The sequence below is a fragment of the Stegastes partitus genome, unplaced genomic scaffold (genome assembly GCF_000690725.1).
Source record: "Stegastes partitus isolate 25-593 unplaced genomic scaffold, Stegastes_partitus-1.0.2 Scaffold2397, whole genome shotgun sequence".
Taxonomy (NCBI): Eukaryota; Metazoa; Chordata; class Actinopteri; family Pomacentridae; genus Stegastes; species Stegastes partitus.
Genome location: NW_007580128.1, coordinates 20355 through 35618, shown reverse-complemented (window position 1 = coordinate 35618; position 15264 = coordinate 20355). Strand labels below are relative to the sequence as shown.

General features: G+C 43.1%; 1 protein-coding gene across 2 annotated transcripts in view; it reads left to right on the top strand.

The window, feature by feature from the left end:
* The first annotated feature begins 2395 nt into the window (after positions 1–2395).
* Positions 2396–15264, top strand: part of smtnl (smoothelin, like) — a 29861-nt gene continuing 16992 nt past the window's right edge. Inside the window, exons 1-2 of one of the 2 annotated variants that reach the window (XM_008305063.1) lie at positions 2396–2482; positions 2796–3763. In XM_008305063.1, coding sequence (XP_008303285.1) covers positions 3089–3763 — 675 coding nt within the window. In that variant the 5' untranslated portion in view covers positions 2396–2482; positions 2796–3088. Of the gene's footprint in view, positions 2483–2791; positions 3764–15264 lie in introns of both variants that reach the window. The other variant, XM_008305062.1, reaches the window with a different exon arrangement.

Here is a 15264-nt window from a genome sequence, read left to right as displayed (position 1 = left end):
ATCATCTAACCATTAGCGGCAACACTGGAAAAGTGACTGTACATGTCTGTTTTCAAGAACCTCAGATGATACCTCTGACCTGTGTGTTGAACTGGCCCCAGCAGACCCACATAAAACCCTCAGGGAGGTGTTGGTGAGTGTGTGTGTTTGTCTGACAAAGAGGTGGAAACATGGGGAGACAATCTTCCAGTAAAAGACCCCTCCTCGTCTCTTAACCGTCTCAGCCACACCACTGTCTCTCACACACTTCTTAGCGCGCGCACACACACATGCACACTGTTGACAGTAAGCAGGAGGGTGGAGTGTCAAAGTATTTGTATTGGTCTGTCTGTTGCACACACACACACACACACACACACACACACAATGGTGTATCTGGTGTGGAATGTTTGCTCTGCTGGAGTCCAGTTACAGGGGGAGGGTGGTGGTCCTCCGTCCGTCTCATCCTGCCATCAGGCACAAAACTACAATAGGACTAAAAAAAAAAACCATACAAACAAAAAGATCCTACAATATTTATTAAAGCAGTAGAAGATAAACTCAATCTAACCCCCCGACAATGATCAGTAGTCATGGTATCATGTACAAAAGGTGACTGCATTAAGATACAGCCTGTGTGGGAATTGTGTGATAATCATGCTTGTATGTAGTTATGGACACAAAAATGTCAAGGGTCTCTCTTTAGCTCTAAATATGCCCTGTCCACTAAAAACAAGGTGTAAAGGGAAAACGTGTATTAGTTCACCTCAACAGCCTCATTACTTTTCTAAAGGAATGCTCAATGCAGATTAAACCATATCAGACTACTAATGACATAATAAACACAATATCCTAAAACTGAGTTGGGGGGGGCGACACATAGAAGTTTATGCTACTTAGGGGCAGCAGGACAAACTAAAAAACAATGTGATTATAATTAATATGTGACACATAATTACACATGCAGCAGTAACATTCATTCATTTGGAATTGATGTGGAGTTCTTTTGGAGTTCACCTGACAGAAGACTCCCCTTTTAGCTCCATTTTTGGTCTCCACCAACTCCTACAAAAACATCTGGCTCTGTCGCAGCTGAATGTGATGTTCACCACAACCTGATCTCACATTCAGACGCTTGATCAGGACCCCTTTGTGTCACTTTTTTTATTTTTTATATATATTGTTTTGGGCTTTTTGCCTTTATTTTAGAGCAGTAGAGATAGACAGGAAAGTGGGGTGAGACCTGCAGCAGAGGGTCGTGAGTGGGAGTCGAACCCATGACTGTTGCATCAGAGAACTACAGTCTCTGTTTATGTGTTGCCTGTTCAACTAGGTGAGCTATACGTCATATTTTCATGTGCAGGGTAGTCCAACGTCCTCCGTCAGTGTCAGAAAAATATGCCGTGAGTCGTCACTATTGCTCTTTTTTAGGAGAAAATGTATATTAGTTAATGCAGCACTTGTCACAATGGTAACTGTGGAAGTGAATTAGAACTGAGGTGAGATTAGTTTGCATTCAAAAATGTGGAGAGGGTTAAATTTATACCAAACCATGTAGTTTTGTTGCTTAGACTTAACTGAAGTTAAAGCAAAACAAAGTCTAAAAATAATCCAAAAGTTCGTCTAAAGATAATCTTAAAAAAATATTGATCCCAAATAGGACACTATCAGTCGCCAAAAGAACCCTAGGATAAAAAATTGCTGAAAGCAGGGAACCAGGTGTGTTAAAATGTGACACCAAGAGGTCCTGACCAGGCGTCTGCATGTTACAAGTTGTATGTAATACCGTTTTGTTCAGTCTGTTTTATCACTGGGCAGATAGAACTTTGTCATTTGTTTAAACAAATGAGCTGTGATGATAAGATGGTAAAGTCATGTGCTATGAAACCCAAACACAATCAGGTAAATGATGCTACTAACGCTTCAGTGAGGGCTAAGAGGAACTGCACGAAATCCGTGAGTGACACAGTTCACATTTCACTTCTTACAATGTTAAGAAGAAATAAAAATCATCAGTACAGCTTTAAAAAATACTGTTTCTGTCATTTTCTTGTTTTTCTGGAAGTGGTCATGATATAAAATGTGTAATAACACACTTGAATGATGAACTCCAAGAAACAATAACACAGTCAGCAGGTATTCTTTACCTTTACTTCTATTATTTCCTATATTTACTCTGACCAAGCAGGGGAGACATATCTATGATATAAAGGAGGGAGCGAGGAAGGGTAGCAGTGTGACAGTTTACACAGTGTTGGGACATTAAAGCTGCCCGGCCTGCCTCCCCTCCTCCCCTTACTACTATTTCCATGTTAGTTCTCCACCACTCCTCCTCCCTTATCCCTCCCTCTCTCCTCCCTCCTCCGGGCCACAAGAGAGGAGTGATCAACCTGAGAGTTTAAACAAACCGGAGAGCCGGCAGCGCAGAGCAGAGCTCACACACTCATACAGCTGTTCAGCGCTGAGGAAACTCTGGTGAGCTGAACCGAGGAGCACAGCTGAGGTAGGTTAGTTGGAACTGTTTGAGAAGATGACCTCATTGTTTCACAGCAGTTATGAAACGTAGCTGGCTCAAAGAGATGTACGCTTTCCTTCTGCCATTCTCACTCCTTCAAAACAGATCTGCTTATTCTTGTCAGCCTGAACAGTGCGATGTTTTAGAATTTTTTTTGTACTTTCTGAATGAATTAATGTCGTGCATGCTTTCGGTTTGAGTGTTCATATCTCTGATTGCTTTTAATAGTCTTCACCTACAAACTGGAATGTTATTGATCTTTGACAGTTTGACAGCTTCAACCCCTTTTAATTGCAGATAGAAGTCAGAGGGAGACATCGGTACCTGAAACAGCAGAGTTAACTGAAGAAGACGCAGCACAGGACAGTTTATCTCAGGACGGAGCTGAAGGAGTGGAGATAACACAGACCAGACCTTTGCCCCCCTCCCCTGCAGACTTTCACCTCCCAACCCCGGTCCATCAGTCCCCACCCCCTCCGACCAAACCCTCAGCACACCGACTGAAGCAACACATTCTCCAGTGGCCTGCAGATCTCACTCACAGACGTTAACTCACAGACTGTCTGGCCCAGAGGGTCGCCAGCGGCAACTCCGATGGAAGCTCCAACCCTGGCCGAGATGGGAGACTTGTGTCACCCCCGATCTTCCTCCCCTGAGGGGGAGACAGTGTGTGCAGCTCTAGCCCGTTACGAGAACACTCTCCAGGATGCCATCAGGGAGATCCACGTGGATGTCAGCACGTTCAAGCTGGGCATGGAGCGTCGCCTGGAGGAGACTGCCAACCTGAGCGGGCCCCTCGGACGAGCTGTGGCTCAGCTGCAGCAGGAGAACCGGCAGCTCAAGAGTCAGCTGGAGGCTCTGACCCGACAGGTGGAGCTGCTGAGTGGCATCACATGTGACAGGAGCACCTTGTTGAACAACAACCACAACCACAGTCAGAACCTCAAGAATCACCTAAAGGACATTCAGGAGAACCACCAGGAGATAAAGGAGGTGATCTACGGGAAGGGTCAGGCCTATACTCACAGCCAGGCTCCTCTCCACATCCACAACCCCACCTTGGGGAGCCAAGCGCAGACCTTCAACAACCTCAGCAGTCCATCCAGCCCCGCATCCCCCCCGGCCACCTTCTCCTCCTCCCCCAGCTCCAGCAGCCCTCCTGCTGGCTCCAGAGTTTCTTCCATGGTGACGAGCCCAGCGTCTGGCACCAGCCCCTCCATCACCCGCTTCTCCAGTCGAGCCACCTTCGCCGTTTCCAGCAAGACCAACGTGAGTACTGCATGTTTATAGAGATGGAGAAGGAGTTCATCCAGTTCTTAAGTGGTTTCAAACGTGCATGCGTGACAAAAGTGCCGCTTGATTGAGGCAGCTCACCCCGATCCACCTACATGAACATGTGCTGATGTTAAACTAGACCACTGATGAACAACTGAACTGCAGGTGTTTGGTTTAGTTTGGCTTCAACCATTTAGCTACGACTGTTTCAACCATTTGACACAATTTTTTTTTAAACCTAATTCAACCATTTTACAAGTTCAACCATTCTTTTTTTAGCTATCTCATTAATTTTTTTAAATTTTTATTCATTAACTATTTTAAAAGTGCATCAGCTCACTTACTTTTTGCTAAATATTTAAACAATTCAAATGTAGTTATCTGTTTATCTATTGCCTTTATCGCTCTGATTTAATCGTGTATCCAGTATTTGTTGTCATTTGTTTCTACCAGTCTAACTGCCTTTATCACTTTGTAGCTAGCTTTGACCATCTCACCATTTTAGATTACCATTAATAATTATAAAAATTGCTATTACAAGTAAAACAATAGTTCATACATTACATTTAGTTAAGGGTCCAATTTGTAGCTCACTATGAACCATTTATTTCACTCTTAGCTACAGCTATAATGGCTGTAACCAACGTCTCTGTTGCTCACTAGTTTTCCTGCTCTATCAGTCGTGTATTGTTATATTCTGGTGTTATGGCTTGACCTATTATGTGGATATATTTAGAAATCTGAAGTTCAATGAATAGCTTTCAGTATCCTCTGTCAGCGCCTCTGGTCAAAAATCAATGTATGTCAAGATCTGCACTAATATCAAGTTTCAAGGACACTTATCCAAGAAAACATGTAGTTCAGGTCCTTCTGGGTTGTTGCACACAGAAGCTCTGACGGTTTTTGTTCTGACCCACCACTTAGCACCACATACTTTGCAACATAGATGGAAACTATAATATACAGCAGCAGAGAGAGGCAATCCAGCAGTTGCGATGCCTGCTGCGGTAATGATGCAGACTGTGAGTTTAACTGATGCCGTGTTGCGTTGTGGCTGTGTGAATGTGTCATATGAGGCAGTGGTGGTGTCACTGCGGTTGCACAATAGCCCTCCACCAGAGCGCTTAAGGATTTATGAAGTACAGTAACATGAGTCGGCCAGGCTCCTGGGAGGTGAGGTTAGTGTGGTTGTGTGGTTTTTCAGACCTGAACCAAATATGTGAAATCAGCATTGTGAAATGAAGACTCTGGTTAGTCATTGTTGCTCCTCCTTGGTCCTGTGTGAACCACGTGGGTCCAGTTTGGGGGATTTTCAGGATTTAGCTTCACCTGAATGTCGTGATTTGAGAAAATTCCAACGTTGGGTAAAAGTCTGTTCTCTTGGTTCTTGTAAGTCTGACATCTTCCTTGATAATGTTTTCCTGATGATGCGTCTGTCTGGGCTACATCCCAGTTTTTCACAGCAGACAACACGAGTCAGAGTTCAAGTGTTTTGTGGTTTCTAGACTGTTACCAGGACTATATTCCTACTGTCACCTTGGGATGCTGCTTATTGAAATATGTCCTCTGGCGTTGCAGTAACTGTCCCTGGGTTTTGTTTCCCTCCCTTGGCTTGTCTTGCTAACAGAGAATCTCCTGGCTGTGTCCATCCTCTTACTGCTGCATCACTCAGCCAGTTGATGATGAAAATGCCGTTTTCCTGGCCTCCTGCTCGTCATAAATTCATGGGCTCTTCAGTGCAGAAAGTAAATTACGTCCAAACCCTGTAAATATTTAGACAAACAAAAGGCCAGACACCAGCTGAAGACAATCAAGATATATTTTTTTCTCCTATTCCTAGATGATTGAGTGGATTTGACTATTGAGTGTTTCCTTCAGGGCAAGAATGAATGCAAGTACATATAAGTATTGATATATTTTAGGGATGCACCAGTCCGAGTTTTGTCTTCTGATTCTGATAGCTACTTGCTGATACCAACCACCGAATCCTACATTTTAAATCTGTCATTCTGCACCTCCTGTGGCAGGACTGTCGAAGCTTCAACCACAAATGCTGGGTTTCATCAACTGGTTGGAACTTGTGCAGCCATTGTGTGTCTATCATCAGTAGATAATAACAACTTTTATTCAGTTCTGTGTTTATTACCTTAAGTAAACCATGACATCACGTGTCAAACAAAAGCACACTGGGTGATTTGAATGACAGGCGCAAGTCCAAGGAAGTTGTTATTTACTTTCATTGAATTCCTGTCCTGCTGTGGAGAGTAGGACATGTATGACGACAGAGCGTCTGTTTTATTTGGAGCAGAGCTGTTCATTAGTTGAGCTCTGTGTTTTGTCTCGCCTGTAAACTCAGAATTGACACAAAGCTGGGACACATTACACACACAAACATCCAGCCATGTGAAAAAAGCAAGTAGGAAGTAGTAAGTCGTGGAAGTTATTTCTTTTTTTTTTGTTGCCACATTTGGACAAACAAACATTTGATCCTAGAGATGAAGGTGACAGAAAATCCCCATTTCGTGTCATTTTCGTCATTCATCACACTTTGAAATCTATCACATTACTTTGGAGACCATTGATTCGAACCTCCTTAGAGAGAGACATGAGGGAACTTTCTTGTTTAAACCTCTGACATTGAGGCTCGAATGTTTCCTTTGCTGTTTAAGTGTCATCATGGAGAGATCTAAAGAGCTCTAAGACCTTCAGGAAAAAGGCTGTGGATACCTGTGAGTCTGACAAATTATCTGACATAAATCATTCCCCTGCGAGGACAATCACCTACAAGTGGTCCAGATTTCAAACACCTGCCACTTTGTCCTGTCTAGAAAATTCAGCCCAGGCCTAGAACTTTAAATGCAAAAAGAATCTCCAAGAACCTCAAACTTTCCTCTCAGAACTTGCAGGTAACTCTGCAGCTGTTTTTGTCTAAGTCCTAAAATCAGAACGAGATGGTACAAATATGACCTGCATGGAAGGTATGCCAGGAATAAGCTGCCAAAAAACAACAACAGATGAAGCAAAGATAGAGTTGTTTAGCCACAGTTACAGTAGACATGTTTGGCAGCTTTTCAGGAGAAGAACCTCAAACCGACCGTGAAGCATGATGGCGAAATGTTCTGGTTTGGGGTTATTTCACCGCCTCGGGGACTGAGCAGCTTGAAGTCATTGATTCAACTGTAAATTCTGCGTCATGTCTAAAACGAGTGCTTGAAGAAAATGTGAAGCCATCGGTTTGAAAGTTCAAATTGAATCAGAAGTGGGCCTTTCATCGGGGTTATGATTCTGAGCAGAGAAGCAAGACCTACAAGGAATAGTTTTAAAAAGAAATGGAGGGTAAATGGAGGAACTAGTCAAGAAAAAAAGCCAACTGAAATATTGTGGGGGGATTTGACACAGGCAAGAAAACCAAATATATCAAATATCTTGCAGCTCAAGGACTTTTGCAGAGAAGATTGGTCAAAAATGCAAAGTTATCTCTGCTAAAGGGAGCAATACCAGCTCCTCAGGCTGCTGAATCACAGTTTATTTCAGGATCATCTGTGCCAGCATCTTTTCAATATTCTTGCAACATGCTGAACATCCAGTCATACAGACGCATTAAAGTCTCCCAAAAAAACATTATAAACACATGCACACACATGCGCACATTATGCAAATGGCTGTTTCTCCTGTATCTGTAATTACCAAGCTATGCGGTGGATACAACAGAGGAATGTTATCTTCTGTGAAATCATGTGGTCAGAGCTAAACAACACAAGGGCACCTTTGTTTCTGTGTGTCTCTGCTGTGGGAGATCCCCCGCTGTCAGCCAAACACACCGCTGCAGAAACACACAGATCAGAAAATACTGTGAAACACTGCGTGTGCACAAAGGTTTGCTGTGTGCACGGAGCGTCTCCGCTCTGCGTAATTAGCTTCACGGGATTTTTCTTTTTTCTTTTTGTCAAACGTGCCGCTGTTTGAAATCATAATTGCAGTTGCTGTTTGTGCCACATCCTCACCTGCCTGTCAGAGGAAGGTGAGGAAGATACAGTAAGTTCAGCTGGCTGTTCAAACAGGCCTGATTGACACATACATAGAAACACTTGCACACACACACACACACACACACACACACACACTTCGAAGGCTTTCTTAATGGCTCAAGTCCAAGCTGAAGCTATCGGAGCCAGGAGGATGTGTATAGGCGTGTCTGTCTTCCAGCCTGTTCTCCAGCTGTTACCGCGCACCGTCACCGTGACCCGCCAACAGGACGCACACACCTGCACGCACACACTTCCCCTCCAAAACGCACCTGCAGCACGTCAGCAGGACGGCGTTCATATCAAAACCCACCTGCAGCACGTATCTGTGTGTGAATTATGAACTGCTTTCTTCATCGCGTGTCCCGTTTCTCACTGTGTCTCTTACCCCTTCAAAAAAAAAAAACCTCAGCTGAAATATGTTGTAGAGCAAGTTTAAAAAAAAAAAATTCTTTGAAGAGGTTGATTTGTCTCAGTCTGCTTCATCAGGATGAGGATGAATGTTTTGTAATTTATGAGAAGCTCTGTCATAAGTTGCTGCTTCTTTCTGATTCAATTTGTACGAAAAGTCTTGAATGGAAACCCAGCCGTGTGTGTAATAGTGTATGTTTTTATATGTGTGTGTGCATGTATTTCCATGTGGATGGTTTTTGGGGTTTGTAAAGAGGCAGCTGTGCAGCTCCTTTCTATCCTCTAATGGTTCTGGGCAACAGGAATTAGCCAGGATTAGGATTAGGACAAAGACCAAAGCCTTCTCAACAATGTGTCCTCTTCCTCCTCTGTTTCTACCCCTAAACCCTCGTTCCACACTTCACCATCTCACACACTCACATGTGTACGTCTGCAGACAACACCGCTGTTGCCAATTACAGTGCCAAAGCAGCCGTCTCAATGGGCCATTGTGTGGGTTCTTGCCTCATTAAGAGTACATGGACTGTGGAAGGATTACAGAACTGACCCTCATTTTTACATTTACTTTGCTTCCTCACCTCCTTATATCACCTCAACTAGTCTTTCACCAGAAGCTATTTTTTAAATTTATAACATTCTGACAATGAGTTCCAAGAACTCCAGGTCTGCTTATTTGCTTTTTCCTGGACAGCTCAGGTGTCCTCATGTGATAACAGCTGTTCTAACCTCAGTTACTTCACGTACAATCATGTAAGATAAAAGTTCAGGGACAAACAAACAAGTGGACCTTGACTTAAAAGGTACTCCCGTGATTTTACACATAAAATCGGTTTACTCGTCGTGAGATGTACTGCTCATCCTGTAAAACCAACTGCGTATTGTCTTCTGTGGCTCTGGACTGTGGCGGTTTGTCAAACTTAAGGATGCGATCCTGAGGAAACCACAGTGATGTTGTCCGGGTTTCTGGTCTGGTTTGAACTATCAGACTACAAATTTACAGCAGAAAGAAACAACAGAAAGCTCTAAACGTAAGCACCTTGATGTCACCGACAGGTTTGTGAACTACTGTTTCGAAGCCTTGAGTTTGAAACTTGGCCGTCGCCTTCCTGGTCTGTTGAAACCAGATGTAATGAGCGAGGGGTGGATCTGACAGAGAATTCGGGGACACGAGCTAAAATGAGGAAACTCGCAATTGAGACCATAAACTAATTTGGAAAATATTTCCTGGGGTAACAGATCAAGTGAGAATTAGGGTCATTTTCTCATAGACTTTTATACAATCGGACTCCTTTTTGCAACCAATAGAGTCGCCCCCTGCTGGCTGTTAGAAAGAACGCAGGTTTAAAGCACTTCTGCATTGGCTTCACTTTTCAGACCTGGAGGCTGTGTTTGTGGTGTTTACCAGGCAGGGATGGTGTATAAGAGTTATTGTGGAGTTGCTTTATGGGAAATGTAAGAACCCGTGTTTCTGTAGCTCGACCAATGAAATAGACAAAAAGTCGGAATATCTGCTTCAGTTCCACTCTTTCAGCTTCAGTGCTAAATTGCAGGAGCGATCTTTTAACATTTTTGTGTGTGTCTCTGTCTTTGCATGTACCTTCCATAGACGACAACTCTAGTCTAATAGTTGTCAGAGCTTGACCAGATCAAGCTAATCTCTATCGCTGGTTGTGTTGTCTCTCACAGAAACACATACCACTTTAATTCCTTCTTACCCCCAAATATCTGCCCAGACTGCACCTGCACAGCTCGACACTCCACCGTTACACAGTACATTCTTTAAGCGTGTGTGTTTATTAGCAGAAAACCCGATCAGAGTGGGACAGGCAGGTCAAAGAGTTATCTCCTGTTCCCTATCAGCTCAGAGACTGGGTGCACTTGATTTATGGCTCAGCACAGCACGTGCATCACGCGTTATGTAAGTGATCATTTATCAAGCTAGAAAAGCTGAGTTTGAGGTATTTGTAGATGTTTTTTTTTCTTTCCAGACTCAAAGGACGGGCTGCGTAGCTGTCACATGAGCTTTCGCTTAAAGGTGCTACATGCAGCAAATTAAACCTCCATAAATCAGTACCAGACACATTTTGTAGTACTTTTGCTGTCGACCGTCTGGTATAAACTCAGCAAAGGCTTTTATTGGTGGTGGCAGACAGTGGAAGGAATGAAAGGCAAATTTACTTTCAATAGATTCTAGCAGGAAGCAACAGGATTTATGGGAAATGTGGTTTTAATTTTGAAGAACATCTGCACTGTTGCTGCCACTGCTGCGAGACAGAAGCTCCCCCATTGTCTCAACGCTTGTCTAATTTTTACTGCAATTACACCAAGCTATTAAACTTCATATGACAGTAATAACACGCTGCCATTCAAAAGGGGAATCTTTGTCTGAGTTTTGAGCAGTTGAGCTGCTATTTGTCATCTGATCTTGTGATTTGTGTTGATACAAATTCCATCAGGTTACACTCCCCCCAGTACTCATTCACCCTCCATGCCTCCCCTTGCACCCATTAGCTCCATCTCCCACTAACATTACACAACCTTAAAGTTTCTTATCTTTACACACACACACACACACACACACACACACACACACACACACACACACACACACACACACACACACACAAGCAGCAGACCACTGCAGCATTTAGCCCACGGTGTTTTAGTTTAGTCACAGTCTGAGATTCGGCTGATGGATGGATTGTGTGTTCAGGGGACTTAAATGTACTGATCCTAGTCCAAACTAAATTATGCTGTGATTACTGGGTGCTGGTGCACACATTCGCTTGCACACACCCTCTTTTAGCAATAAGTCATGGAAAAGGTGAAACCACAACAGTGTGCGTACGCATACACATAATTATTTTGCAGATGTGGACACACAGTGCTATGGGTCATAAACCTGCATTCTCTAATGTGATCAAGCAGCGAGCTGATGTCATCTTGGTTCATTTTAAGAAGAGTAAGAATAAGAAGAAAAACTTTTGAAAACTATTTGTCATGTTATTTCGCGCTACATCATGCAATGTAGCTTGGCACTAACTTTAGCAGTATTTGCGCATGATAGTGGAATTTCATAGCATTTAAATTATTTAATTATGAAGCTGTTGTAGCTCTCTGGCCTCAGTATGTAACTACAGTTTTGAGAATGTACATGTGTGGCTACAGTATAACCTCAGAACCTATGCACATACTACGGTTGACAAGGCATAAAGCCTTAACACAGAAATATCTAACTACACATAAAGTTGTTTTGCCTCTGACATTGCTGACTTTGAACTTTTTTTTTTTTTTTACCAGTGTACGACAAAAAGTTCCTTTGAAACCTAAAATTGTGAAGTATTTTTGGACTCTTCTAGAATATTTTTATTTGCTTTAGTCTTCAAAAAAACACTTTTCCCCCCTCCACTGTCCCCCTCCTGAAAAGCCCAGGCTGCAAAAGTAAATTGTTGGTTATGCACCATAACCCCACATCTATGAGTGTAGATAGAGAGACGTGGGCTGCATTCCAGATCGTAGACGCTTTCTATTTACTTTCAGTATGTACTGCAGCTGCCCGTACAAAACACATGTAGCCCTGTAGCAAAAGTGGCTCCAGTGCAGAAGTGATGTGAGAAAACGATTTATTCTTTGTTTGAGGGCCAAACTAGCTGCTAGGAATGCACTATGCAAATGTGTTAGATTGTGATGTAAATGAGTAACAAAAAAAAATAAAAATCTTGGATGGAAATGATGCGTTTCAAGCAGGTAAGGAGCCGTGCTCTCTGTGGAAGAGATAACTCCCTTGACATGCATAAAAAAAGGCTGCTATGTTGCACATTAAAGAAAAGGGAACCCCAGAGTATGGGCTCTGTCAGTCAGATTGTAACGCTTTCAGTTATCTTACAATAGTTACACAGGTACAGAGACAAAAGGCAACAAGTAGGTGCAAACAAAGCCTCTACCAAACTCAACAAGAGCTATTTTCTCTCCAGAGGCACATACGTTCCTGTACAACAGCACAACTAACATGAATGTACTGTATCAGGCAGTGCCTTAACCCTGCATGAATATGACTGGATGTTGCGATCCAGCTGATGAATGAGCCAAGAAGAGTTGATTTCAATCAGTAAATGCAAGAACAACTTCTGTGATCTGCTTGAGCTAACATTTCGTTCCAGTAGTTACATTAGGAAGACTTGCAAGACATACAATGATGTTTTTGTTTTGTAGATCTTTATGATTGCTTTTTCTATATTAGAAGAAGAGTAGTTTAACTGCTTCACAGTCAACCGCAGGGGAGGTAAAATGAGATTTGGTTTGCTTCATTTCTTTTTAAATTCTTTCTGACTTTAATCTTTTATATGCAGAAAGAAGGAAAATGTGTGAGAACATGTGTGTGTCAATATGGAGCAGAACACATTCAATTTCCCACATGAATAAATGAATGAAAGTTGGAACAAAGGGCCACACTGTAGAGTAAAGAGTGTAATGTTATTCATGTCCATAATAAAGACATCTGACATTTACTCTCCATCCATCCATCCATCCATCCATCCATCCATCCATCCATCCGTCCGTCCATCCATCCATCCGTCCATCCATCCATCCACTCATTGCTATGTCTCTGTGGCCCCTTCCTCACCCTTTAACCCCTCCCCCATCTCCCCCTCAGAGCTGGGCTGCATTTTAAGGCTGGATTCCTGGCACCAGCCCCCCTTCGTGGCTATTAATACAGGCATGAGTGAGACAGAAAACAGACTTTTAAATGTGAAAACGCACTCTGACACACATATATATGTAATAGCTTATGAATTATAAGTCTCAGTTGAACTTTTCTTGGATTCTTCTATCATTTCACCACATCTCACAAAAGTCATCTCTGCACTCTTGTTTCACCGTGTGTGCTGTTATTAATTTGCACGAGTGGGTTGGCAATGAGAAGTATTTTTTTAAGATTATTACATTTGCACCGATATAGAAAGAAGCAGTAAAACTTTAAACAGGGCACAGCTGAAAGGCAAGCAGGGAGTGTGTGTGTGTGTGTGTGTGTGTGTGTGTGTGTGTGTGTGTGTGTGTGCGTACACATGCTGGGGGTTTAACAGAGGTATGCAGCCACTCCCTGGCTACCCCTGGCTCTCTTAATGACTTCCAGACAATAGGCCGTGTTCCCGTCATCATCTCTGTGGAAACAGGTTAATAACTGACTGGTCGGTGGGACAGCTCACCCTCGCTGTGTTCTGGAACCAGTAAGCCTTACTGGAACTCAACTTGAGGAGCTGATAGGTTTTAAACTGGCCTCCTTGACTATGCCAGCTCGGTCCACTCTGGGAATACTTCACAAATTTCATTTAGCTGCCCTCCAGCTCCAGCGTTTTGGAGTTATGCCCAGAAGGTACTTAAAGAAAAATCAGTTATAGAGGTTGGGTGACACCGTGAAAGGGTCATGGGTGACAGAGCAGGGGTTTCTAGAGTTTTTTTCTTCGCTACAGGAGACTGACCCCAATATAACGGCCACTTTGAGCATTTGGGATCTCAGCAAATATGACCCAAAGGTAATCTAACTCCCTGTCAGTCACTGCAAAGATAAAATTCAGAATCTCCAGAGGGTAGATGATGAAGTGCTGGAGGTGAGTGGATGACATGCTGCATGTCCCCACTGAGCTGAGAGAGTTGTCTGTTTTCACAAAAAGATTTATTAAATGTATTAGAATCCCTGCAAAGAAATGGGTCTCTGCAGTAGATAGGGTGCCGGTGTATAGTGAGGCAAAGATGGACAACGACAATGTAGCATGGAATGAAAAGTGTTCCAGGATTTGACAAAATGAAATTTAGTTTAAATGAATGAGGAAAAAGTTATGATAATCACTTAAAAAATGTACGCCATTATGGAAATAAAATGCTTCACTTAATGCTGATTTCTGTGTGAAATGGGACCTGGTGTACCCTCCGCTCTATAAAATAAAGAATCCAGACTTTAAGGATGATCAGATCTTCTCGCTATGTTGTTTTTCCATGTTTTATGTGTGTGTTTACGTGTTTTGTTGCCGGCCAGGCCAGCCTCAGGGCCAAGCGTAAACACAATGCAGGCCATGACGCGGGCACTCTGGGTAGTTTTTGTGACGGAGCTGGTGGCAATAAAGATTTTTTTCTCCAAATGGTGTCTGGTAACTTTAAAGTGATTCTCAGCTGTACGTTGTGAAATCCAAACCCTCCAGGGTCGTATTTTAGAGTTCTGCCAGGATGATGACTGGCTCCACCTTCTCACCTCAATCTATGAAGCCACCATAATGAATTCAGAACTTTATAATTTGGTTCTCACTCTCTTAACTTTACAAAAAAACTGAAGATACAGAAAAAAACAAAACGACCATGAGCTGTAACTGTCTCTAGTAGGAGGCAGCCTTGGTTTCCTGCATGAAACTCAGACGCGCTGTATGCCCCTCCACCACCCCGACCTCCACATCCTTATCCTCACATCCTCACAAGCTCAAAGGCTTCCTGAGCTGGCACTGAATGTGAGCTGGACTTGTGAGGAACAGATTTGTCCATCTATCAGCATAATTCCCAGGAACAGTGAGCCTTGATGACTACTGGAGCTTCCCGCTCACATGACACCCCTTCAATTTATCTCCTGTTTGTTAGGAATAGAAGTGAAAAGAGACTGTAAGTGTTCACTGGCCTGCTAGAGGTCAGCATGCAAAACTCCTCCATATACTGCCTCAGCCTCACGGCCAGGAACAGGGGAGGATGAGAGGAGGGAGGTGGACAGGGCAGACTTGGGAGTTGCTCTGTATTGTTGCCATATGTTGGAGCTTGATGTTACAGTGAAAAACCACCTTTTCCCCACAGCTCGGACCTATTTCTCATAGACACTCGGCCTGGAGGAGACAGAAACCACAGTGTTCTGGTGCGATAGTTGGGAGTAGTTGAGAATATAAATACACAGTTTGTTATCCTACATCGTGATGGTACTTCTATCTGGCTCATTTAGACCTTAGAGAGGCCGAACTCCAATACACATACATCTGATACATTTATTTGACATCTGGGAAGGTCGTGCTGCATAAAATATACTGT